Source organism: Rana temporaria, chromosome 5, assembly GCF_905171775.1.
Source record: "Rana temporaria chromosome 5, aRanTem1.1, whole genome shotgun sequence".
In the NCBI taxonomy this organism is placed as follows: domain Eukaryota; kingdom Metazoa; phylum Chordata; class Amphibia; order Anura; family Ranidae; genus Rana; species Rana temporaria.
The window spans coordinates 413,868,616-413,895,743 of NC_053493.1; the positions used below are offsets into that span (position 1 = coordinate 413,868,616).

The 27,128-nt window shown below is 51.6% G+C and overlaps 1 protein-coding gene across 11 annotated transcripts in view; it reads left to right on the top strand.

Moving 5' to 3' along the window:
- The window catches only part of PLEC (plectin), a 353,372-nt gene that overhangs the window by 127,789 nt on the left and 198,455 nt on the right, over positions 1 to 27,128 (top strand). For 2 of the 11 annotated variants that reach the window (XM_040355116.1, XM_040355117.1), the window contains exon 1: positions 5,002 to 5,068. The exons of the other annotated variants lie outside the window; for them this stretch is intronic. In XM_040355116.1, the coding sequence (XP_040211050.1) occupies positions 5,017 to 5,068 (52 nt within the window). In that variant the 5' untranslated portion in view covers positions 5,002 to 5,016. Of the gene's footprint in view, positions 1 to 5,001; positions 5,069 to 27,128 lie in introns of those variants that run through there. 11 annotated transcript variants of the gene reach the window in all.

The following is a 27,128-nucleotide window of genomic DNA, read 5'->3' on the forward strand; positions in this document are numbered from 1 at the left end:
CCCCAGGTCCCCTTGGGCCTTTCAAGGGGGGACCCCAGTTCCCCAGCTGGCCCTCCACTACTACTAGAGAGATCCCTTATGTTTTCCACCAACTGCAGTTGACTTGTACCCCAAGGGCCCGCAATCCTGATACGCCTCTCCTTTGGGTAAGCAGTGCCCCCACTGGCCCTCCGCTTCACCCCTTGCAGGTGTCCAACATTCCTTATGTGCAGAGCTGTGTGAGTTGCTTAGTCGGCACTACCCAGGAATGTGCCACTCCCGCATCCTAGGATGATCCCGGGTTCCCCTGTGCCATCTACTTACCTGAAATTTGGCATAGGGGCCCTCCTGGCCAAACTTAAAGGGGTCAGAAACGGCCAGCAGGGGCTGAACTTTATCTGAACAAGTCGTAGCATGGCCTGTCATGGCTCAACGCCGGCTGAGGAACTACAAGTTCCAGCATATCTTCTAATACAGGAACTATTTAGTGTATGCCCTTACAGCGGGGGGGGGGGGGGGGGGGGGACTACTTATCCCAGCAATGAACACCAGCCAGGGAACTCTACATTGCAGCAATGCCAGTGATGCTTGAACACCGGCTGGGGAACTACAAGTCGCAGCATGGTAATTACAAGTCCCAGTATGCCCTGCTGGCTGTCAGCTGAACTACAAGTGCCAGCATAGCCAGCAATGGCTCGCTTCCATTTGAGAGGCTAAAACTACCATAATCTTCTGAGGAACTACAAATACCAGTTGATGTGCTGGGACTTGTAGTTCATGCCTGGCTGGGTTGTGCTCCTCCGGTGGATGGGGGAAATCCTCAGCGGTGACATATAATTGTTGGGATTTATTCCAATGGATGAGCTCACCGAGGCACCATGGGGCCCGGGGCCCCGCAGTCTCAGGTATCCTCCTGTACATGACGAAATGCATTCCTCGGCTCGGGTTTCTGGGATGAATGTCGGCTGTGAGTGAGTGACAGGTGCTCTTTAGCTGTGACCTTTCACTGGGTGGAGATCCGGTGACACCTCGCGGGCAGAACATGGAGATGTCCTCTAACTGTGCCAAAGTTTACCCTGCCTGGCGTATGGATCTGTATGTACCCCATTGTTCTAAGACCAGAGAATCTGGGGACCCCGCTGGGTTCACTCAATCATATTATATGGGAGGAAGGGCGGCCTTTTTTTATATTGATTGGCTGCAGGGTACCTCGTCCCGCCCCCTGGGAGCCTCTTCCAGCTCTCTACTACTACCACTACTACTACTACTACTACTACTACTACTACTACTACTACTCAACGTAAAAATGACTGACCCTTCCAGCACACGTGAGGAGCTCTCTGGATTCTGGCATTTTAGCTGAAGCTTATTCCTCCCCACCGGTAAAACCCCTCCCCCCCCCCCCCTCCCAAATCGACATACAAATTACTTTGTTTAAATAAAAACCTTTTCGATTTTCATTCTATAAATAGTTTCAGTGACCTCATCACTGGGTCTCTGTGCTTCACTATGTAATGCAGGCAGATCATGGCTGGTTGGGGGGGGGGGTGTCAGCAGAGTGTTATACATAGCTTCCTGACAGTATCGCAGCACCCTGACCTCAGTAGCCCTCAGGCCTGATGTAAGCGCAGTGGGCTGTCTACTTTTAGAATGCCTTGATGGGTGGGTGACAGGCTGTATTTGCATGCAGACCGCCCACAGTGACAGCCAGATTGGAGAGAGGGGGGGGGGGCAGGCCAGTTGCAGCTAGACTGGGGAGGGTGGGCAGCCAGACTGGGAAGAGGGGGGTGGGCGGGCCGGTGGGCAGCCAAAATGGGGAGAGGGGGTGGGCCGGTGGACAGCCAGACTAGGGGGGGGGGGGGGGCTGGTTGCAGCAAGACTGTGGAGGGCCAGTGGGCAGCCAGACTGGGGAAAGGGGGGGTGGGCCGGTGGGCAGCCAGACTGGGGAGAGTGAGGGGGGTGGGCAGCCAGACTAGGGAGAGGGGAGGCGGCCCGGTGGGCAGCCAAGACTAGGGAGAGGGCGGCAGCCAGACTGGGGGGGGGCGGGTGGTTGCAGCCAGACTGGGGGGTGGGCAGCCAGACTGGGGAGGGCCGGTAGGCAGCCAGACTGGGGAGGGGGGGCAGGTGGGCCGGTTACAGCCAGGCTGGGGAGGGTGGGCAGCCAGACTTTTGGGGGGGGAGGCGGTTGCAGCCAGACTGGGGGGCAGCCAGACTGGGGAGGGGGGGCAGGTGGGCCGGTTGCAGCCAGTCTGGGGGGGGCAGGCTGGTGGGCAGCCAGTCTGGGGGGGGGGGGGGGGCTGGCGGCAGCCAGACTGGGGAGGGGGGGCAGGTGGGCCGGTTACAGCCAGGCTGGGGAGGGTGGGCAGCCAGACTTTTGGGGGGGGGGGGGGTTGCAGCCAGACTGGGGGGCAGCCAGACTGGGGAGGGGGGGCAGGTGGGCCGGTTGCAGCCAGTCTGGGGGGGGGGGGGGGGCAGGCTGGTGGGCAGCCAGACTGGGGAGGGGGGGCAGGTGGGCCGGTTGCAGCCAGTCTGGGGGGGGCAGGCTGGTGGGCAGCCAGTCTGGGGAGGGGGGGTGGGCTGGCGGCAGCCAGACTGGGGAGGGGGGGCAGGTGGGCCGGTTACAGCCAGGCTGGGGAGGGTGGGCAACCAGACTTTTGGGGGGGGAGGCGGTTGCAGCCAGACTGGGGGGCAGCCAGACTGGGGAGGGGGGGCAGGTGGGCCGGTTGCAGCCAGTCTGGGGGGGGCAGGCTGGTGGGCAGCCAGTCTGGGGAGGGGGGGTGGGCTGGCGGCAGCCAGACTGGGGAGGGGGGGCAGGTGGGCCGGTTGCAGCCAGTCTGGGGGGGGCAGGCTGGTGGGCAGCCAGTCTGGGGAGGGGGGGTGGGCTGGCGGCAGCCAGACTGGGGAGGGGGGGCAGGTGGGCCGGTTACAGCCAGGCTGGGGAGGGTGGGCAGCCAGACTTTTGGGGGGGGAGGCGGTTGCAGCCAGACTGGGGGGCAGCCAGACTGGGGAGGGGGGGCAGGTGGGCCGGTTGCAGCCAGTCTGGGGGGGGCAGGCTGGTGGGCAGCCAGTCTGGGGAGGGGGGGTGGCCTGGCGGCAGCCAGACTGAGGAGGGGGGGCAGGTGGGCCGGTTGCAGCCAGGCTGGTGGGCAGCCAGTCTGGGGAGGGGGGGGTGGGCTGGCGGCAGCCAGACTGGGGAGGCGACGTGCCAGGGACAGCCAGACCAGGGAGGAAAGAGTTAGATGATGCAGGATGTCCTCCAGCCAGGAAATGAGGCAGGCTTTGACTTGCTGCAGCTTCTAATGCACATTGTGAGAAGCTGACAGTGTGCAGTGAAATCAGAGGAAGGCGTCTCCGTGCAGGAGAGGAGTCGGTACACCTGTGCAAGACCTGAAGGGGTGCCTGAGGTCAGATTTGGTGATCGTCATCGCGTTGAAATCGCATTCTTGCCAACAAGAGGTTAATGTCTCGGTAGCAGAGATCTAATTGCCAGTACAGCCCCTGGGCAGCATTGCTAAATCCTAATATTCTAAAATAGTAGCTCCTTACTGGGAAAACAGCCGCTGCTTCCGGGGATCCATCATGTGACTCGGATCCTAGGTGAAGATCACACGGCCTGCCAGGGGGGGCTTGTGGATGTTTAACCTCATTAGAGACTGCAGAGGGTCTGATTTTTCACTAAAACTCTGTCTGGTCTGCTTGCTGTGAGATCAGAGGAAGGATAAAGCGCCATCACCAGGTAGGAAGCAGAGCCTGCATATGTAATGAACAAATATGGCTGCTTCCGGGTACATCTGGAATGATGCAAGTTGCTTAAAACTTTATTTTTTGCACTATTAATATTATTATTATTATTATTATTATTTTTATTTTTATTATTATTATTATTTTTATATATTATTTAAAAAATTATATATATTTTTTTTACATTGTTATTATTTTATTTATTATTATTTATTAATAATAACTATATATATATATATATATTATAGTTTATATTTTATATAAGATATATTATATATTAAATATATTAGATATATTATATTTTAGATATATTAGATATATTATATTTTAGATATATTAGATATATTATATTTTAAATATATTAGATATATTATATTTTAGATATATTAGATATATTATATTTTATAAAAAAAATTTATATATATATATAATATACAATATAATATAATATATCTAATATATATAATATATCTAATATATAAAATATATCTAATATATAAAATATATCTAATATAAAATAAAATATATCTAATATAAAATAAAATATATCTAATATAAAATAAAATATATCTAATATATAAAATATAATATATCTAATATATAAAATATAATATATCTAATATATAAAATAAAATATATCTAATATATAAAATAAAATATATCTAATATATAAAATAAAATATATCTAATATATAAAATAAAATATATCTAATATATAAAATAAAATATATCTAATATATAAAATATAATATATCTAATATATAAAATATATATATATATATAAATATATATATATATATATATATATATATATATATATATATATATATATATATATATATATATATATATATATATATATATATATATATATATATATATATTTTATTATATTTAAAGAAAGAAAAAACTTTTTTTTAATTATTTTTTTTTTTTTTTTTTTAAGCTCATCTCTTGTATGTGTGTAAAATACATTAGGAGTCCCCCCTTTAGGAGCAGCATGAATGTAAGCAATAGATGACCTGTCGGGGTGGAGCAGTGGAAGGATCGGCGCTCTATAGGTCCCCTGGCAGTGCCGTAGCCCATATAGGGCTGTGTAGGGTTCTCCGTGGGAACAGGCAGCGTGCCCGGGACGTGCTCAGACAGCAGCCTGTAGCAGAGGGAGGTGGAGGCTGTACACAGGGTGGAGGGCGCTCTGCTTTTCCCTTCCATCCCTCACACCTCCATGTGTCCACAGCATCTCCATCACCACCACCACCGCTGCCGCCACTGCCCAAGAGCTGACACTCCATACCCATGGAGCAGGACAGCTGGTGCTACATCGATGACCTGATCCTGCAGGGCCAAGGTAGGCAGCTGCTTTATTATATATGCACAGTACTTCAAATATATCGAAATCCAACAAAAGCGTTCAGGAGCGCGGCGCAGTTCAATAAACCTACTAATGATCCCCCATCACTCGCCGATTAATGATGGAGCCAAAACTAGGAGCAGGTTAACCCCTCGGGGGGGCCAGCAACTTATTTCCATAGCTCACATTCACACCGGAACTCAGCGCTCTTCAGGGAATTTTAGAAGCTTTTTTTTTTTAAATATATATATTTTACTTAAATATTAATTTACATTTTTTTTTTTATTACGCCAATGTGTGGTTATGAATTATTATTTTTTTAATGAGTTTGCAAACTAGGGTGTTTTTGTTTTGAGGAAGAACAGTTCAGGTGCAGAAATACGTGAAAACTTGCGTTGACGGGCTCTTCCATTTAGGACTAGAGGGCCAAAAACATGCGACAGGACTTTAAGAAAAAAAAAGATTTTTATTTTTTTTAATAGTTTTTTTTTTTACTTTTTCTTTCTTTCTTTCTTTCTTTCTTTCTTTCTTTCTTTCTTTCTTTCTTTCTTTCTTTCTTTCTTTTTCTCTTTTTCCTTTTCTCTTTTCTTTCTCTTTTTTACTCTTTTTTACTCTTTTTTTTTTTTTTTTTTACTCTTTTTTTTTTTTCTCTTTCTCTTTCCTTTTCTCTCTCTCTCTTTTCTCTTTCTTTCTTTTCTTCTGTCTCTTCTCTTCTTCTGCCTCTTCTCCTCTCTTTTCTTCTCTTCTTCTTTCTTCTGCCTCTTCTCCTCTCTTTTCTTCTCTTCTTCTTTCTTCTGCCTCTTCTCCTCTCTTTTCTTCTCTTCTTTTTTCTTCTGTCTCTTCTCCTCACTTCTTTCTTCTGTCTCTTCTCCTCACTTCTTTCTTCTGTCTCTTCTCCTCACTTCTTTCTTCTGTCTCTTCTCCTCACTTCTTTCTTCTGTCTCTTCTCCTCACTTCTTTCTTCTGTCTCTTCTCCTCACTTCTTTCTTCTGTCTCTTTGCTTCTTTCTTCTGTCTCTTCTTTCTTCTGTCTCTTCTGTCTCTTCTTCTGTCTCTTCTTCTGTCTCTTCTGTCTCTTCTTCTTTCTTCTGTCTCTTCTTCTTCTTTCTTCTGTCTCTTCTTCTTCTTTCTTCTGTCTCTTCTTCTTCTTTCTTCTGTCTCTTCTTCTTCTTCTTTCTTCTGTCTCTTCTTCTTCTTCTTCTTTCTTCTGTCTCTTCTTCTTCTTCTTCTTTCTTCTGTCTCTTCTTCTTCTTCTTCTTCTTTCTTCTGTCTCTTCTTCTTCTTCTTCTTTCTTCTGTCTCTTCTTCTTCTTCTTCTTCTTTCTTCTGTCTCTTCTTCTTCTTCTTCTTTCTTCTGTCTCTTCTTCTTCTTCTTCTTCTTTCTTCTGTCTCTTCTTCTTCTTCTTCTTTCTTCTGTCTCTTCTTCTTCTTTCTTCTGTCTCTTCTTCTTCTTCTTTCTTCTGTCTCTTCTTCTTCTTCTTTCTTCTGTCTCTTCTTCTTTCTTCTTTCTTCTGTCTCGTCTTGTCTCTTCTCTTCTCTTCTCTTCTCTTTCCATTCCATCCAAGCAACTGAGGGATTATTGGTGTGAACGGCTGCGACAGAACTTCCTCTTTAGAGCGTTGTCGCTAGTAGGAAAATTGGCAAAAAAAGCGTAACAAAGTACTCTAATGTGACTGGGGGTTCATGGTAAAATGATGGGGAAGGGTTTAGTCATATTAGATTGGCGGGCCCTTGCTGTGCCAGAGGGCCCCCCAGCCGCCTGGCCCATAATCTGTAATGGGTGATGTTGGTGAAGCTCATCTGTACAATTTTTCAGGAAGTCATTTTATATAAAATGTAAAATAAGAAATTCTGAATTTTATATCCAAACCAATCCATGTTATCGTTATGGAGGTCCCCTGAGATTGGACCGCCCTCTGTTGATGCCACCCTGACCGGGCATTGCCCAGCACGTATTATGAAGGGTCATCTATTGAAATGTCTCATTTTTTGTAAATTGGCGCAGTCATCATGAGCAGTGTAAACATTTTACTTCCCATTTTTGGGGTATCACTTCTTTAAAAAAAATGGAAAATACTTGCCACCCAGATTTCCCACAATGAAAATCTTCCGCCTCCAATCTCCCTGGTTCTCCGGGGTTACCGGCCGATCAGTGATGGCCGGTATTTTCAGAAAACCTTCTTTTGCTTTAAAAGCATCTATGGGAACTGTTAAGGGAATCTTATCATTTCTGTATCGCCACCATCCGCCGCGGCGGTGTAACCTGCTTCCCATGTCCAGGCACCGTAATTCACGCAATGATGTGTATCCTGGAAGGGCGCTACTTTTAGCTGGCCATACATGTGGTACAATCTTCTTTAGATCTACCAATACCTAATGTAGTGTAAGGGTCTGTGTGATTTGGATGCAGATTGAGTGATTTGGAGGTATTGTAGCATGTATAGTGAGCTTGTACAATCAGATTGTGTATAGCCAGCCATACACATGTATTCCATAGACAGACCAAGTATCTGTAGGTCTAGGGTGGAGAATGGATTGGACTCCTGGTGGAGCTCCTCTGCCCTCATCTGCCCCTCTGTGTGGCTGTGGGTGGTCCGTTGTCTCAAATGTGGGAACGCTGTTACTTGAGCTGATCCCACCCCCCCGGTGTCAGATCGACTGTACCGGGTTTCGGCTCTCCCATGTACAAGGTACAGTAAACATGGAGCACAGTGTTCCTCTACTGGTAATAAATGTCTTATGTGATATACGGAGACCAGAGGTTCTGAGATGTACTGTCTTCGTCCCTGGGAATGGATATAAAGTGGCAGACCTGTGTGTCCATCATGATTGTGGGCCCCCCGATGAGTGGTGATCTCCCCATGTGATCCAACCTCCTCCCCCCCCCCCCCAATGGGCCCCAGTCTTCTCCTGTTCACTCTGCCCCCCTTTAGAATTTGGCCCACATCTGCACATTTTTCCCCCCGTAATGCTTTTCTCCTTCTTTGCTGCCTGTAAACACCTCTAGGATTTGCCCCCTTCCCATCACCTACACCTGCCCTTCCCTTCTCCCATTCCCAGGGCTCCTCTCCCTCCCCATACTGCCTACATACCTCTCTAGGATTTGCCCCCTTCCCATCACCTACACCTGTCCTGCCCTTCCCTTCTCCCATTCCCAGGGCTCCTCTCCCTCCCCATACTCCCTACATACCTCTCTAGGATTTGCCCCCTTCCCATCACCTACACCTGCCCTTCCCTTCTCCCATTCGCAGCGCTCCTCCTGCCTCCCTATACTGCCTACATACCTCTCTAGGATTTGCCCCGCTCCCGGTCACATGCCTCCTGCCCTCTTTCCCACCCTAGACTCCCCCCCCCTCCTTAGCGGTCTGCATACCCCTATAAAATCTGACTTCCAAATCATATACTCACTGAACTCTCACCCAGCATGGACTCCTTTGCCATCTTATACTGCCTTCATACTCCTGTGTAATTTGCCCCACTCCCAGTCCTATACCCATTGCCCTCCCACTCACATCTGGCTCCTCTCTAAACTCTTACCCTGGGCTTCTCTGTGTGCCCCCAATCCCAGTCATATACCCCCTGCCCTCCCATCCATGCTGGGCCTCTCTGCCCTACTGTACGGCCTTCATATGAGTCTAGAATTTGCCCCACTCTGTCACATACCTATTGCCCTCCCACCCACCTTGGGCTCCTCTCCCCCTCTTCCTTACCCTGGGCTCCTTTTGTCCTCCTTATTTTCCCTACTCCCAGTCATATGCCCCCTGCCCTCCTATCCACGCTGGGCCTCTCTGCACTCCTGTACTGCCTTCATACCAGCTGGTCTCCTATGCCCTCCTGTACGGCCTTAATACCAGTCTAGAATTTGCCCCACTCTGTCACATACCCGTTACCTTCCCACCATCACAAGCTCCTCTCCTTACCCTGGGCTCCTTTTTGTCCTACTTATTTTCCCCACTCCCAGTCATATGTCCCTTGCCCCCCCCCTCCCACCCACCTCTGGCTCCTCTGACCTCTTACCCTGGGCTCCTCTGTTTAATCTATCTGCCCCACTCCCAGTCATGTACCCCCTGCCCTCCCATCAACTCTGGGCCACTCTGCCCTACTGTATGGCCTTAATACCAGTCTAGAATTTGCCCCACTCTGTCACATGCCTAGTGCCCTCCCACCTACCTCGGGCTCCTCTCCTCCTTACCCTGGGCTCCTTTTTGTCCTTATTTTCCCCACTCCCAGTTATATGCCCCCTGCCCTCCTATCCACGCTGGGCGCCTCTGCCCTCCTGTACTGCCTACACTGCCCCACTCCTGCTCGCATTACCCCTTTCCCTTCCATTCACCTTGGGCTCCTCTCTCCTCCTACCCACTCCGTGCTCATCTGCCCTCCGATACTGCCGATTGGCCCGGCTACCAATCATATACCCATTGTCTTCCTACCCACCTCGGGCTCCTCTTCCCTCCTACCCACCTCTGCCTTTTTGACCCACTTCCAGTCATATACCCACTGCCCTTCTGTTATTTCCTTCTTCACTCCTCTCCCCCTTTTGTATTGATATTTATACCCCTTTAAAATGTATACCCCCATCCAAGTCACAACCCCCTGGGCTCCTTTCCCCACTCTGGGCTCCTGTCCCCTTCCACTCTCCCTGGGTTCCTCTGCCCTCCTTGCTCCGTATTTGCGCCCCCACCACTCCACATATTCCTGGGCTCCCCCCCCCCCATTTTCTGCGTATATATCTCTCTAAATTTTGCCCCACTGCTTCTTACATACCCCTTTCCCTTCCACCCACCTTGGCCTCTTATCCCCTCCCTCGACTCCTCTGTTTTCTTTCCATGTTTTACCCTCAAGAATTTGCCTGCCCCCCACCCCCTAGTCACCCCCTGGGCTCCTCTTCTCTAATTCCCCCCCCCACCCCTGCGACCCCCCCCCCCTTTGCTGCCTGCATACCTCTCTAGAATTCCCCCCCCCCCCTCTCCCATTCACATTCACCCTGGAATCTTCTGTTCTCCCATACTACCTGTTTTGACCCTCTAGAATTTTCCCTGGTCCCAGTCACATACCCCGTGCCCTCCTACCCACTCTGAGCTCCTTTGCCCTCCTATACTACCGATCTGCCCAGCTCCCACTCACATTCCTTCTGCCCTCCCATCCATCCCAGGCTCCTCACCCCTCCTCGTTGTATCTCCCCTCGCTCCTCCGTACAAACATTCACACCGATTCTCCCATTTCCTAAAATAGTCAGGATTGTCATCCTCTTCAGCTAGGGCTGGCGGGCATGTGCAGCTGGCGCTTAAGGGGTTAAAAGGAGAGGGGGGCCACCTGGGTGTTGAAGTGCCAGAACAGAAAATGGGTTTACTAATGAATAATCAGTATTGTTTGAGGGTGGCAATCTGTGCCAGCAGATAGGGATGATCTTCACAATGGGGATGGAGATGACCTGACACTGTGCCATTGGGAATATCCTGCATGCTGAGGATGTGGATGACCTGCCAAGAAGAGACGGGGTGGCCCACATTGTGGGGAAGGGGGTGGTCAGTGTGGTGGGGGATGAGGATGGCCTATATGCTGAGGGTTGGAATAACCGGCACTGTAGGGATGGAGATGACCTACAGAGAGACGAGAGGGTCTACAATGGTAGGGGTCGACTATGTAATGGGGAATGGACTACATGTTGATAACCTACACTGTAGGGATAGAGATACCCATTTGGCTTTTTAATTGTAATAAACCCATTGCTGCACTTGGCTGGCGCTCCCTTGTATTCCCTTTTTTATAGTAGCGATGACGTGCACAGAGGACTGGGTGGTCCAGGACGGGTGTGGATAACCAACCAGCATGTTAGGGCTGTAGATGACCTACACGGTGGAAAGAAGTATGGCTTGCACAGTGGGGATGGCATGTAACCTTCATGGCGTAAAGGGGATGACCATGCGATGGGCAATGGATTACCTGCACAGGAAAGGATAGAGAGGACCTGCACAAAATGATGGGGTGGTCCAGGGATAACCAACCAGCATGTTGAGGATGGCAATGACCTACATGGGAACAGAGAATATCCTGCACAGTGGGGATGCCGATGGCCATCATGGCGGAGGAAAGGGGTAGCTGCGCCATGCAGAAGAGCCTGCATGCAGAGGACAAGGATAACCTTCACAGGGAGGATGGAGAGGTCCAGGGAAGGATAACCAACCAGCATGTTGGGGATGTAGATGACCTATATAAAGGAACGGAGGGTGGCCTGCACAGTGGGGATGGCAATAACCATCATGGCTGGGGTGTCTGTGCCTTGGAGAAGAGCCTGCATGCAGAGGATGAGGATAACCTGCACAAGGATAGCGATGACCTCCACAGAGAGATGATGGGTGGCCCACAGGGTGGGGAAGGGGAGTGGTACGTGTGCTGAGAATCGGGATAACCCGCATGGTAAAGATGAAAATGACCTGCACAGAAGGATGGCCGTGGCCTGCATGGTAGGGCTGGAGATGGCCATGGCCTGCGTGGTAGGGATGGAGACGGCAGTGGCCTGCGTGGTGGGGATGGAGATGATGGCAGTAGGCTGCATGATGGGGCTGGAGATGGCGGTGGCCTGCATGGTGAGTCTGGAGATGGCAGTGGCCTGCGTGGTGGGGCTGGAGATGGCGGCGGCCTGCGTGGTGGGGCTGGAGATGGCGGCGGCCTGCGTGGTGGGGATGGAGGTGGCGGTGGCCTGCGTGGTGGGGATGGAGATGGCGGCGGCCTGCGTGGTGGGTCTGGAGATGGCAGTGGCCTGCGTGGTGGGGCTGGAGATGGCGGCGGCCTGCGTGGTGGGGCTGGAGATGGCGGCGGCCTGCGTGGTGGGGATGGAGGTGGCGGTGGCCTGCGTGGTGGGGATTGAGATGGCGGCGGCCTGCGTGGTGGGTCTGGAGATGGCGGTGGCCTGCGTGGTGGGTCTGGAGATGGCGGTGGCCTGCGTGGTGGGTCTGGAGATGGCGGTGGCCTGCGTGGTGGGTCTGGAGATGGCGGTGGCCTGCGTGGTGGGTCTGGAGATGGCGGTGGCCTGCGTGGTGGGGATGGAGATGGCGGTGGCCTGCGTGGTGGGGATGGAGATGGCGGTGGCCTGCGTGGTGGGTCTGGAGATGGCGGTGGCCTGCGTGGTGGGTCTGGAGATGGCGGTGGCCTGCGTGGTGGGTCTGGAGATGGCGGTGGCCTGCGTGGTGGGTCTGGAGATGGCGGTGGCCTGCGTGGTGGGTCTGGAGATGGCGGTGGCCTGCGTGGTGGGTCTGGAGATGGCGGTGGCCTGCGTGGTGGGTCTGGAGATGGTGGTGGCCTGCGTGGTGGGTCTGGAGATGGCGGTGGCCTGCGTGGTGGGTCTGGAGATGGCGGAGGCCTGCGTGGTGGGGCTGGAGATGGCAGTGGTAGGTCTGGAGATGGCGGTGGCCTGCGTGGTGGGGCTGGAGATGGCAGTGGCCTGCGTGGTGGGGCTGGAGATGGCAGTGGCCTGCGTGGTGGGGCTGGAGATGGCAGTGGCCTGCGTGGTGGGGCTGGAGATGGCGGTGGCCTGCGTAATGGGGCTGGAGATGGCGGTGGCCTGCGTGGTGGATCTGGAGATGGCGGTGGCCTGCGTGGTGGGTCTGGAGATGGCGGTGGCCTGCGTGGTGGGTCTGGAGATGGCGGTGGCCTGCGTGGTGGGTCTGGAGATGGCGGTGGCCTGCGTGGTGGGTCTGGAGATGGCGGTGGCCTGCGTGGTGGGTCTGGAGATGGCGGTGGCCTGCGTGGTGGGTCTGGAGATGGCGGTGGCCTGCGTGGTGGGTCTGGAGATGGCGGTGGCCTGCGTGGTGGGGATATAGGTGGCGGTGGCCTGCGTGGTGGGGATATAGGTGGCGGTGGCCTGCGTGGTGGGGATGGAGGTGGCGCTGGCCTGCGTGGTGGCTATATGAAGCGGATGAGCTACAGATTCCTACAAATTGCTTTTTGCCTAATTTCAAGGGGAACTTTAGCAAGACTTCTATGTTTAATGTAGGTGTTTCTCTCCTGTAATCTGTGGTCCACCCTATTAGATTGTAAGCTCACATGACCAGGGCCCTCTTAACCCCCTTGTATTGTAACTGTAGTGTCTCCCTTTATATTATAATGTGCTGTGCAAACTGTTGGCGCTATATAAATCCTGTATAATAATAATTCTATTTAAATTTAGTTTCTCTAACCAGCAAACCATTCCAATGTCTATTCCCGGCACCCGTGGCATTGGTTCAGATTTCCCAGCATCCTCCTCCTATAGCTGGCAGGCTGAAGCACAACCCCCCCCCCCCCCACCCCCTCCTACTGGAATGACCACTCTCGGTTTCGGCAATACTTTTTAAATTTTGATTTTGGAGTAGTTTCCCCGAAATGGAAACCACTTTCACTGTTTGACTCAAGTGTTCTTGCAACAAAACATTTCCAAAGAAATTCTTCTGGTGTATGACCAGTTTGGATTGATAAGAAATCAGTGCCGTGTTTTATTGATGACAAAACAAACAAACCCGCATTTCCCTTTTTAGATAAAACAGACTTTCCCCCGTCGCACCTTTTCCACAGAATCTGCTTCCTCTACTACAGGCGGAGCGCCGCCATGCAGTATGGGAGATTCCTCCGGTCGTTGATCTGTAATTGGTGGAGGGAGAAGGTTATGGGTAATCGGGAGTCGGATCTTCTGATTTGTACACAGATGTCCTGAAGTATCTCTTACCGCTTTATTCATTATTATGAGTCCCGATTTTATATAGCGCCAACAGTTCACGCAGCGCTTTGTGGTGGGCCACTCAGTATATGGATCATGTCATCCATGCATTAAAAGGGGTTCTCCGCACATATTCTTTTAAGCAACCCTGACGCCAAGTCCACCAGGGTGTATGGAGGCGATTGCTCAATTCATTACGAAATCCCCTGTGCCATGCTGCACTGCCCAGTGTCTTCTGTTGGTAACCCCCCCTTCCTCATTGGTTGTCCTCCATTGGTGTCCTTAATTGGTGGCGCTCATTGCTGTCCTCCATTGGTATCCTATACTGGTGAATGACCATCGGTGACCACCACTGGAGACCTACAATAGTGTCCTTAATTGGTGGTATTCATTGGTGTCTTCCTTTACTAGTGACCGGCCATTTGTGTCCACCATTTGATGACCTGCAATCGTATTCTTTATTGGTGGCACTCATTGGTGTCGTCATTTTGGTATCCTTTACTGGTGACCGGCCATTGTCCTCCATTGGAGGTGATTGCTCAATTCACAGCCGCACCTTCACTACAAATTCCCCTGTGCCACACTGACCAGGCTGCACTGCCCAGTGTCCTTTGTTAATAACCCCCCCCCCCCCCTTCCTCATTGGTTCTCCTCCATTAGTGTGCTTAATTGGTGGCGCCAATTGGTCTCCTCCATTGGTATCCTTTACTGGTGACTGGCCGTTGTTGTCCTCCATTGGAGGTGATGGCTCAATTCACAGCCGCGCCTTCACTACAAATTCCCCTGTGCCACACTGACCAGGCTGCACTGCCCAGTGTCCTTTGTTAATAACCCCCCCCCCCCCTTCCTCATTGGTTGTCCTCCATTAGTGTGCTTAATTGGTGGCGCCCATTGGTCTCCTCCATTGGTATCCTTTACTGGTGAATGACCATTGGTGTCCACCGCTGGAGACCTGCAACAGAGTCCTTAATCGGTGACTCTCATTGGTGTCTTAATTTTTGTATCCTTGACTGGTGACTGGCCATTGGTGTCCACCACTGGAGACCTGTAATAGTGTCCTTTACTGGTGGTATTCATTGGTGTTGTCCTTTGGTATCCTTTACTGGTGACCCGTTGTTGGTGTCCTTCATTGGAGGCGATTGCTCAATTCACAGCCACGCTTTCCCTACGAATTCCCCTGTGCCATGCTGACCAGGCTGCACTGCCCTCTGTTAGTAACCCGCTTTCTTATTGGTTGTCCTTCATTAGTGTCTTTTAATCGGTGGCACTCATTGGTATCCATTTTACTGGGGAATAACCATTGGTAACCACCACTGGAGACCTGCAATAGTGTCCTTAAATGGTGTCATTCATTGGTGTCTTCCTTTTTGGTATTCTTTACTGGTGACCGGCCATTGGTGTCCTCCATTGATGACCTGCAATAGTGTCCTTAATTGGTGGCACTCGATGGTGTCGTCCTTTTGGTATCCTTTTACTGGTGACCAGCAGGGCCGTCTTAATAGCATCATGGGCCCCTGGGCAAAGTAATGCTCTGGGGCCCCTACAATGGAGACGGTGCAGGTAAACAGAAATTAAGTAGGTAGGAGGTAGGGAATATCTAGGGTGTAGAGGGGTCAGAGTGCTGGGGCGATATCTGGGTAGGGTGACCACATTTCCAAACTGCCATTCAGGGACACCCCCTCTTGTGGTTGCAATTGCTGGTACCCAGCTAAAAAAGAAAAAAAATGGCGTGGGGTCCCCCCTAAAATCCATACCAGACCCTTATCACAGCAAGGATTCCGCTGTCAACGGGGGAAGCCCATTGACAGCTGATGACTCATCGGTTGTTAAGGAGTGGGGCCGGCCATGGCATCCTTAACAACCAGATTTTACTGCACCCTGATTGGGTAAAGCTTTACCCAATCAGGGTGCAGAATGCACTGTGCAGAGTGGCTGTGTCAGTTTTATTCCGGGACACTGTATTGTCCCGGAATGAAGGGACCCGGGACAGACCTGCAAAATGTGGGACTGTCCTGGGCAATCCGGGACATGTGGTCACCCTATATCTGGGGAGTAGAGGGATCAGAGTGCTGGGGGGATATCTGGGGTGTAGAGGGGTCAGAGTGCTGGGGGGATATCTGGGGTGTAGAGGGGTGCAGCTGGAGCCCCTGGGCAGTACCCAGGTGTGCCCTCTCATTAAGACAGCCCTGGTGACCAGTATTGGTATCCTCCATTGGGAACCCACATTGGTGTCCTTAAATTGGTGATACTCATTGGTGTCGTCCTTTTTGGTATCCTTTACTCATGACTACCGATTTGGTGTCCTCCACCACCAGTGGTCCCCATTACCAACCCAGGCTAGGCCTCGATGTCAGGAGTTGGGGTGGGTGGTTTTGGGGGTCGCCAACATTGTATGTCCACCATACGCAACCTAAACCTTCCGATTTCCTGGGAAAGAAGAAAATCGTCTGTGTGTGGTATACGTGGCACACCGATCGTTATCGGAGGATGAGTGGTGGTCGGATGGAATATGTTAAACGCTCATCACACAACGCTACAATCTGTAAATTTCACAAATATGTGGTGGTGGGATTGGAAGTTGCCTACACACTACAATGTAGCTGTACGATATTCTTTAGGCTGTCCATACATTGTACAATCTATATAAAATTGCATTCAGAGTCCCCCCAAAAAAAACGATGTAATGTGAGGACAAACCGAAGCTACAATACCTGTGTGATTAAATTTTCTCGTCCAGGAATACCCCCTTCCAAAAATGTATTTGGAAAAGATATTGTGACCAGCTGGAGATTAGAGCCAATCACGAGATATCTGCCCTCAAGGACCTTCAGCCCCTTTGGCTGACCATACAATCTCTGTACAGCCGACTTTAGATCTACCGTTACCTATGTAATATAAACTATTCAATCCGTTTTATATCCAAACGGACAGATTGGAGGATCTAAAAGAAGGTTGTCCAATCCGATTGTAGCATGTGGTGAGCTTTTAGACGGTCTTAGTGAAGCAGATATTGCAGGGATCTCTCACAGATTGTACGGATTTGATTGGGTGAATGTTTATATTCAGTACAATCTGATGGGCACACATACACTGTACAATCTTCTAGGTTGTATTGATCTATTGCGGGGGAGGTGGGGGTGTAAGGTGACGGGTTAGATCTTGGTTGGTGGTCCAGTGTTGGGGGGGCCCCCCGTGTCATGTGACGGCAGGCTGTGTACTCGGATTGGGGGGGGGTCCGGTTGTCCAGTCGGGTTCGGTGTGTCGGATTGTGTGTCCGTCATGTTAGATTAGCTCCTAATTCCAGGCGGATTCGGAGTGTGACACCTGACGCTGCGCTGATATTTATATCCCGCTGATCCCCCTCCGCTCCACCCCGGGCTCTCCGCAGACGCAGCGCACACACACAGCACCCTCCGCTCTGCCCGTCGCTCCCAGCTCGAGCCCTCTCATGAAGATCGTTCCAGGTAGGGTGACCCCCCTCCCCCTCTATTTCTGGGTGCCCATGGACCTGGGGGAGAGGGGGGGGGGGTTATTTTTGGTAGGGGTATTCCTGGCTGATGGTCCCAACCGGTTCCCGTCAGCTGGGCTGTTTATGGTACTCAGGGGGCTGCGGAGACCTTTGGGGGGGGGCCTGTTTGGGTGTTTATGCTGTACTGTGTGATCATTTGAGGGGGGTCTCTAGAAGGGGGGGGGGGGTGGTGAATACCAGACAACGGAATCTTGTTTATGGTGTCGTCAGCCTGTCTGTCTCCAGCCTGTATACATCACCTTCTATATTTATACCCCATGACTGGGCCGCTCAGAGCACCCCAATACCGGTGGAGTTTTTGCGCCCCCCCTCCACTCAATGTCTACTGCTTGTTATCTGTATACAAAAATAGAAGCACTGGACGGACTCCACCCCAAAGGGAATATCGCCACCCACTTTAGGGTTTCCAGGGATTGTGGTAGAACCCACCTCGGGGTGTCCAGAGGGGATGGTGGCAGCAGAACCAACCTTTTTGGGTGCCCAGCGAGGATGGTGGCAGAACTCACCCTGGGGCGTCCAGCAAGTATGATGGCAGCAGAGCCCACTTGGAGTGCCCTGTGGGGTTGGCGGCAAAACTCACCTTTTGGGTGTCCAGTGGGTATGACGGCAGCAGAGCCCACTTGGGGTGTCCAGTGGGTACGACGACAGCAGAGCCCACCTTGGGGTACCCTGCGGGGATAAAGACAGAGCCCACCTTGGGGTGCCCAGCTGGGATGGTGGCAGTACTCCCCTGGGGGGGCAGTGGGTATGACAGCAGAGCCCACCTTGGGGTGCCCTGCGGGGATGGCGGCAGAGCCCACCTTGGGGTGCCCTGTGGCGGCAGAGCCCACTTGGGGTACCCTGCAGTGATGGCAACAGAGCCCACCTTGGGGTGCCCAGCGGGGATGGTGGCAGTACTCTCCTGGGGGGGCAGTGGGTACAACGACAGCAGAGCCCACCTTGGGGTGCCCTGTGGGGATGGCAGCAGAGCCCACCTTGGGGTGCCCTGTGGGGATGGCAGCAGAGCCCACCTTGGGGTGCCCTGTGGCGGCAGAGCCCACTTGGGGCACCCTGCGGGGATGGCAACAGAGCCCACCTTGGGGTGCCCAGCGGGGATGGTGGCAGTACTCTCCTGGGGGGGCAGTGGGTACAACGACAGCAGAGCCCACCTTGGGGTGCCCTGTGGGGATGGCAACAGAGCCCACCTTGGGGTGCCCAGCGGGGATGGTGGCAGTACTCCCTTGGGGGGTCAGTGGGTATGACGACAGCAGAGCCCACTTGGGGTGCCCTGTGGGTATGACGGCGGCAGAGCCCACTTGGGGTGCCCTGTGGGTATGACGGCGGCAGAGCCCACCTTGGGGTGCCCTGTGGCGGCAGAGCCCACTTGGGGTACCCTGCGGGGATGGCAACAGAGCCCACCTTGGGGTGCCCAGCGGGGATGGTGGCAGTACTCCCTTGGGGGGTCAGTGGGTATGACGACAGCAGAGCCCACTTGGGGTGCCCTGTGGGTATGACGGCGGCAGAGCCCACTTGGGGTGCCCTGTGGGTATGACGGCGGCAGAGCCCACCTTGGGGTGCCCTGTGGGGATGATTGCAGAGCCCTCCTTGGGATGCCCTGCAGGCATGGTGATGGCGACTGAACTAACTCCACCCCAAAGGAAATAATTCAGTTACAGGTGGAATATGGTGGTCTGAATCACTTGGTGTCTCCAGCACTGAGATTTTTCCAACATGTGTGTCCCCCCACTTTAGATTTCCAGGGATGGTGGCAGAGGCAACCTTGGTATGTCCATGAGCCCATCTCTGGGTGCCAAAGAGGGATGTTCAGCGGTCATGGCAGCGGCAGAGCCCACCTTGGGATGCCCTGCAGAGATGGTGGTGGCCACTGAACCACTCTACCCCAAAGGAAGTAATTCAGTTGCACCCTTGGAAGCACTCGGTGTCTACAATGCTGAGATCTTCCGCCTTTCCCCCCACTTTGGGGTATCAAGGGATGGTGGCAGACAGTCCACGAGCCCAGATCGAGGGGGTCAAGGAGGGATGGTTGAAGAGCCCACCTTGGGGTGCTCAGTGGGGGGTGGCAAATCCCACCTCTGGGTGTCCTGTGTGGATGGCTGTAGAGCCCACCTTATGGGGTACCTTGCGGAAACTGAGGTGGCAGAAAGTCCCCCAAAAACACTAGAATATCAGTTTTGTGGGGCGTGACCATTTTTAAGGGTGTGTGTGTATATATATGTATATGTGTATGTGTATGTATATGTGTGTGTGTGATTATATATATATATATATATATATATATATATATATATATATATATATATATAATGTGTGGCCAACCTCGACCCTCCAGCTGTTGTAAAACTAAAAGTCCCATGAGGCCATTGTAAGACTTGTATACAGAGATAGGTGGAGGGATGATGGGATTCGGAGTTTCACCGCAACTGGAGTGCTGATATTATGGAAGAAGTAGCAGGTGACTAGTCACCCCAAAATAGGCGGAGACAGACCTGAGAGATATGGAGGGTGAGATCTGGCCTCTGGAGCTTTAGGATACTGGGCAGTAGGCCTGACTCCGCCCAAAAATGATATATCACTTGTTGGAGGAGGGAGCCTTTTGGGCCTCTTGCACATGACCACCTAAAAATGCCAAATCTTTTTGACATTCGAGTGTTCTTTTTGTAGCCCATTGTTTTTGATGGGCCTGTACACACACGGGTAGCAGCTTCAGTAATTCAGTAAAAAAAAACAGTATTTTTTGCACATGCGCGCACACACGTGCACGCATAGGCGCACACACACGTGCACGCATAGGCGCACAAGAAAAAAGAATGGAATCTTTATGTGCATTTATTATACAGCCCACCTTAGCAGTTTTCTGCCTGTTAGGTGGTGATCATACATCTTTGCCGTGTGCCAATACTGTAAGTGATGGGTCCGGCGTACCGGCAGCTGTCCCTCTCCGGGTTCTGTAGATCCATTACAGCGATCAGATCTTCTCCCATCCCGGGGACCTTCCCTGAATTATCTTCCTGCTACAGGAGAAGGGGGATTCTGGGGGATGAAATGGGAGATTCCCATGGGGGGGGGGATATCTGCAGCCCCCCCCCTAAACAATGAATAGAGGACCTGTCATGGAGCACATACTGCCCCAGAGGCTAAAGAGGACCTGTCATGAGGGGGCACTGCCCTCCGGGGCGTCATCCTGACCTCTAGTCCACCGACAGCTCTGGGTACATTGGCTGCATCCTCCTTCCAGGTGTCTGAAGCCAGAGGATGAACTTTTAGAAGTAGTTCAGCCTCCAAATGTCTCCCAGCACACGGGGGTCTCCTTTAAGTGATGGGCAGCTGGGTGCGCTCAGTTTACAGATTTGTATGTTTTTATGTCGGGGTTACTATCTGTGTCGGTGGTTTGCGGTGTCTGAGCTCCTGAATAACAGACAGGGCTGTACTAATGGGAGGGCACACCTGGGCACTGCCCAGGGGCCACAGCTGCATGGTGGGGCCCCTGCACTTTCCCCAAAGCAACTGGTCCTTGAGCCAACGCTGCCCCGAAATTGGGGGCCCCCATGGTGGCACTGAGAGTGATAGATACACAGGGGGGGCAGTCTGCCTCCTACCTACTTAATGTCTGTTTACCTGCACTGTTTTGGGTGGAGGGCCCTTTTTTGAACAGTTGATGTAGATTTTGCACTGTCAGTCTCCCTCCATCTGTTCACTGGAGACCCCTGCAGGTCAGTGTATGAAGTGCAGCGCTGGGATCAAGGTATCAGTCACACTGTGACATCTGCTGTGTCCCTGAGCTGTAGATTATCAGCCAATTATCAGGCTGTGTGTACGCTGTGTTAGCTGGGTGTCCATGGAAAAAGCCTGGCACTGGGCTCTGCCAATTAACTGGATGGGCACAGATTCAACCCCCGGGTAACGATGTCCTCTATGAATGTAATATGAATATATACTAATTACAGCCAATTCCTGAGAAACTTGTACAGCAAGCCGGAGTTCACCTTTAGCCCAACTCCACCCCTCCATTCATGTCTTTAGATAAAGCGGAGAAGAAGCGGAATCGGTCAGGTTTTTGTTTTCGGTGACCCCCCCAATCTAAAATGTTCCCCATCTTCCTGTAGAGATGAATTATGGTTGGTGTTGAGATTTTATGACCGATGAGGGTTTTAGCTTATGGCAAAAATTTTAATTCATAAATCTATATTTTTATTAAATTACAATAATTTTGTTCTTGTATAAAAAAAAATATTATTTTTTTTTGAAAAGGCAGAATTGTGTATTATTATATTACCATAAAAAAATTTATATTTTTGTATTATATTACAATATATATATATATATATATATATATATAGATAGATAGATAGATAGATAGATAGATAGATAGATAGATAGATAGATAGATAGATAGATTTTGTATTATGTTAATATATAGAGAGAGAGAGATGGATAGATTTTGTATTATGTTACTATATATATATATTACACACACACACACACACACACACACACACACATATATATATATATATATATATATATATATATATATATATATATATATATATATATATATATATATATATATATATATATATATATATATATATATATATATATAAATTAATTATACTTTTTTATTTTTTATTTTTTTTACAATAAGAAAAAATTTAATTATTTTATATATTATAATTTTAATTTTTTTTCTTCTTGTATTATAATACAATTAAAAATGTAATTATTATAATACAAATTCTGCCTTTTCATCTTTTCATGGTTCCTGTCTCCCCTCTCATTAACATACTCAGTATTTTTTTTTTTTTTTTTCAATACCTTATTTTAAGCCCAGTAGTACTGGGTCTCTGCGCTTCTCTATGCAATTCAGGCAGATCATGGCTGGTGGGAGGGGCCGGCAGGGTGCTGTTCATTGCTTCCTGATAACCTCACAGCACCCGGCCTCAGTACTCCCCTCCACTCTCATTCCTGATGCATGTGATGCTGAGCTTCTAGGATTGAAAGAACTGAAATTCCAACGAATGAAAGGGGCGGGGCCAGGGACAGTCGGGTCAAGGAGGAAAGAGCGTGCTCAACCTGTGGCCCCTCCAGCTGCTGGTGTACTACAAGTCCCATGAGGCTTCGCAAGGCTGACAATTACAAGCACGACTCCCAAAGACAGAGGCATGATGGGACTTGTAGTTCCACAACAGCTGGAGGGCCGCAGGTTGAGCGCCCATTAGAGATGATGTTGGAGAAGAAGCTCTATGGAGTTTGCTGCACATTTTCTCTTATGACCTCCCCCTGGCTTCATAGTCATTTGTGTTTTTTGGTGGTCAGATCTCCGCCCGGTGTTCCCAGCTCCGCCCACCTGCTATGACCACAATGGAAATTGCAGCAGAAGGGCTGAGACTGCTTTCAGAGTCCCCAGAAGACTTGAGAAACTGGAAGCAGATTCAACCAATCAGCCTCTGACCCAAGATTCAGAGTTGGGTGGAGTGAAACTTTAAGTCCAGGAATGCGCACACTGACTGGCGCAGGGAGGGTCCAGTGGCTGGCATGGGGAGGGGCAGTGGTTGTCGCAGGACGGGGGTCCAATGGGGGAGGGGGGGTTTCAGTGGCTGTCGAGGTGAGGGGGTCCAGTGGTTGGTGCAAGGGCGGGGGGGTGTCCAGTGGCTGGCATGGGTAAAGCGGGTCCAGTGGTTGGCGAGAGGATAGTCCAGTGGCTGGTGCGAGGAGGGGGTTCAGTGGGGGGGGGGGGGGGGTCCAGGGGCTGGCGCAGGGATGATCCTGTGGCTGGCGCAAAGGGGGGGTCCAGTGGTTGTCACGGGGAGGGGATCCAGTGGCTGGTGTGGGGAAGGTCCAGTGGATGGCGCAAGGGGGGTCCAGTGGCTGGTGGGGTCCAGTGGCTGGCGCAAAGGGGGGTCCAGTGGCTGGCGCAAAGGGGGGTCCAGTGGCTGGCGCAAAGGTGGATCCAGTGGTTGTCACGGGGAGGGGGTTCAGTGGCTGGCATGGGGGAAGGTCCTGTGGCTGGTGCCGGGGGGGGGGGGGGGCGCCATCCAGTGGCTGGCGTGGGGAAGGTTTAGTGGCTGGTGCCGGGGGGGAAGGTCCAGTGGCTGGCGGGGTCCAGTGGTTGTCACGGGGAGGGGGTTCAGTGTCTGGCGTGGGGGAAGGTCCTGTGGCTGGTGCCGGGGGGGGGGGGGGGGCGCCGTCCAGTGGCTGGCGTGGGGGAGGGCCCTGTGGCTGGTGCCGGGGCGGGGGGGGGCGCCGTCCAGTGGCTGGCGTGGGGAAGGTTCAGTGACTAAGTGTACAACAATTGGCCTGTGTGAGTCACTGTCCGTTTTTATGTTGCCATGGCGATCTTGAATCAGTGCGCAGTTAGTGATAAGCTCGGGGTGGAGTGATACAAGGTATCTATTTGTAGGCGGAGCCAGGTATGGCAGATCCTGGTGATTGGAGGATTGCCAATGTTCTATTGGCCCCAAGATATTTAATGGGAACTTTTTTTTTCTCTCTCCAAGTATCTTAGTGAGAATAATGTAATACAAAGTAACAGTCTTGTGAATGTGAAGTACAATGTATAGAGATAGATAAATAATAATTTCAATAGCTAAAGAAAAGTCTGTGTTTTCTATTTAGTAGTAATATGTAATACAGAGAGAGAGCGTCTCATAGGACACGCCTCTGACTTCTAACAAACGCATGTTACTAACCAATAACAAATAACCAATTCAGAAATCGTATAAAATAAATGAAAACTTTGATCTGGAAGAGACAAGGTGTCCTATAGGTTCACAGGATGGTTCTCTATTGGATAGCTGGGGGAGGAATGGGAAACTCTCTATTTTGATGTTCTCTGATTTTTTTCGCCCTAAACCCGGGCACAGCCCATTATTTCCAGTGGAGGGAGATGGAGAGGGAAGTGGAGACACAGACAGTTCTTATTTCAGACATGGTGATGGGCCGGGCGCTGATGGGCTGGGCTCTGATGGGGGGTCTTATAGGCCAGGCTCTGATGGGCCGGGCTCTGATGGGGGTCTTATAGGCCAGGCTCTGATGGGCCAGGCTCTGATGGGGGGGTCTTATAGGCCAGGCTCTGATGGGCCCGGCTCTGATGGGGGGTCTTATGGGCCAGGCTCTGATGGGCCCGGCTCTGATGGGGGGTCTTATAGGCCAGGCTCTGATGGGCCCGGCTCTGATGGGGGGTCTTATAGGCCAGGCTCTGATGGGCCCGGCTCTGATGGGGGGTCTTATGGGCCAGGCTCTGATGGGCCCGGCTCTGATGGGGGGTCTTATAGGCCAGGCTCTGATGGGCCCGGCTCTGATGGGGGGTCTTATAGGCCAGGCTCTGATGGGCCAGGCTCTGATGGGGGGGTCTTATAGGCCAGGCTCTGATGGGCCGGGCTCTGATGGGGCCGGGCTCTGATGGGGGGGTCTTATAGGCCAGGCTCTGATGGGCCGGGCTCTGATGGGACCGGGTTCTGATGGGCCGGGCTCTGATGGGGGGGTCTTATAGGCCAGGCTCTGATGGGCCGGGCTCTGATGGGGGGTCTTATAGGCCGGGCTCTGATGGGCCGGGCTCTGATGGGGGGTCTTATAGGCCGGGCTCTGATGGGCCGGGCTCTGATGGGGGGTCTTATAGGCCAGGCTCTGATGGGCCCGGCTCTGATGGGGGGTCTTACAGGCCAGGCTCTGATGGGCCCAGCTCTGATGGGGGCTCTGATGGGCCGGGCTCTGATGGGCCTCAGAGCTGGGCTCTGATGGGCCAGGCGCTGATGGGCTGGGCGCTGATGGGGGGTCTTATAGGCCAGGCTCTGATGGGCCCGGCGCTGATAGGCCCGGCTCTGATGGGGGGTCTATAGGCCAGGCTCTGATGGGCCCGGCGCTGATGGGGGGTCTTGTAGGCCAGGCTCTGATGGGCCGGTGCTGATAGGCCCGGCTCTGATGGGGGGTCTATAGGCCCGGCTCTGATGGGCCAGGCTCTGATGGGCCGGTCTCTGATGGTGCCGGGCTTTTATGGGCCCGGCTCTGATGGGGGGGTCTTATAGGCCCGGCTCTGATGGGCCTGGCTCTGATGGGCCTGGCTCTGATGGGCCTGACTCTGATGGGCCAGGCTCTGATGGGCCCGGCTCTGATGGTGTCGGGCTCTTATGGGCCTGGCTCTGATGGTGCCGGGCTCTGATGGTGCCGGGCTCTGATGGGCCCGGCTCTGATGGGGGGGTCTTATAGGCCAGGCTCTGATGGGCCCGGCTCTGATGGTGTCGGGCTCTTATGGGCCCGGCTCTGATGGGGGGGTCTGATGGTGTCGGGCTCTGATGGTGCCGGGCTCTGATGGTGCCGGGCTCTGATGGTGCCGGGGCTCTGATGGTGCCGGGCTGTGATGGTGCCGGGCTCTGATGGGGGGGTCTTATAGGCCGGGCTCTGATGGGCCAGGCTCGGGGTGTGTGTGGCGGTAGGTGTCACCTTGTCACACACAATTGTCTGGAGAATTGCCCTTGGCAGTGTCTGCAGAGGAATGAAGGGGAACAGGTGTCTCTCCATGACGGGACCTTTAAATGTCACTTTAAACATGGCGGCGCAGCTCGTCTCCGCTTGTCACAACATGAGATTAACCCCAGAACTGCTGAAATCTATGGAGGAGCAATACCCTTCCCTGACCCAGACTGTCGCTGAGAGAGGATTCCGCCCCCCCCCCCCCCCGGAACTAAGAAGTGACTGAAGGCCCTGCAGGGGGTCACCTCTGTCTGGGTTAGACTAGACGCAGGGGTCTCAAACTGGCGGCCCTCCAGCTGTTGTGAAACTACAAGTCCCCTGAGGCATTGCAAGGCTGACAGTTAAAAGCATGACTCAAAAAGCCATAGGCATGATAGGACTTGTAGTTCTGCAACAGCTGGGGGGCCACTGGTTTGAGACCCCTGGACTAGAGTGTTGACCTCAGTGGATAGATGATGGGGCAGGATGGACATATAGATGGATGGGATGTTGGGACGACTGGATGATTGGATGGATTTTTAGAGTGCAAGCTCTGTTGGCCAGGGCTCTCTGATTCCTCCTGTATTGTAACTGTACTGTCTGCCCTTGTGTTGTAAAGTGCTGTACAATCCTGTATGATCGGAATCTAATTATAATAGATGTGATGGTAGGACGGATACATGAGGGCGGTGGGGCAGGATCAACAGTTGAATGGATGGAATAGTGGGAAGGTTGGATGAATTTACTGACAGTTTGTAAATATCTGTGATATTTTTTTTTTTTTTTTTTACAGCCGCCAGTAAATATCTGGTGATCAGGGGCTGATAATTTCAGACTTTGTTGACTTTTTAAGTGTAAAGCAAGCAAATCACTTTGTTTTATAGGTATTGTCAGTGTTTCCATATCATGTTTATAGTGTTCAAATATTCACTGGGTTGGTTTTCAATAGGAGTTGTGTAATTTCTCAGGTTGCCAGTAAAAAAATGTGCTCCGCCAGTAAATTTTTCCATGTTTTGTCAGTAAAAAATGCTGTGGGAGGTTGGCAACCCTGGATGAGGGTAGTGGTAGGGTGGATGGATGGGGGTGGTGGAACAGGATGGATGGATGAATGAAAGAAGTGGGAGAGGATGGATGGATGGGGGTGGTGGAACAGGATGGTTGAAAGGATGGTGGGATGGATGAGGGTGGTGGGCTAAGATGGAAGGATGGGACAGATGGGTGGATTGGATGGTAGGGGGTGGGATGGATAGATGGGATGGTGGGACAATATTATTGGATGGATAGGATGGTAGTTGGACAGGATGGATGGTATGGTGGGACAGATTAAATGACGGTAGTGGGTTGGGGGTGGTGGGATGGATGAATGAGGGAAGTGGGAGAGGGTGGTGGG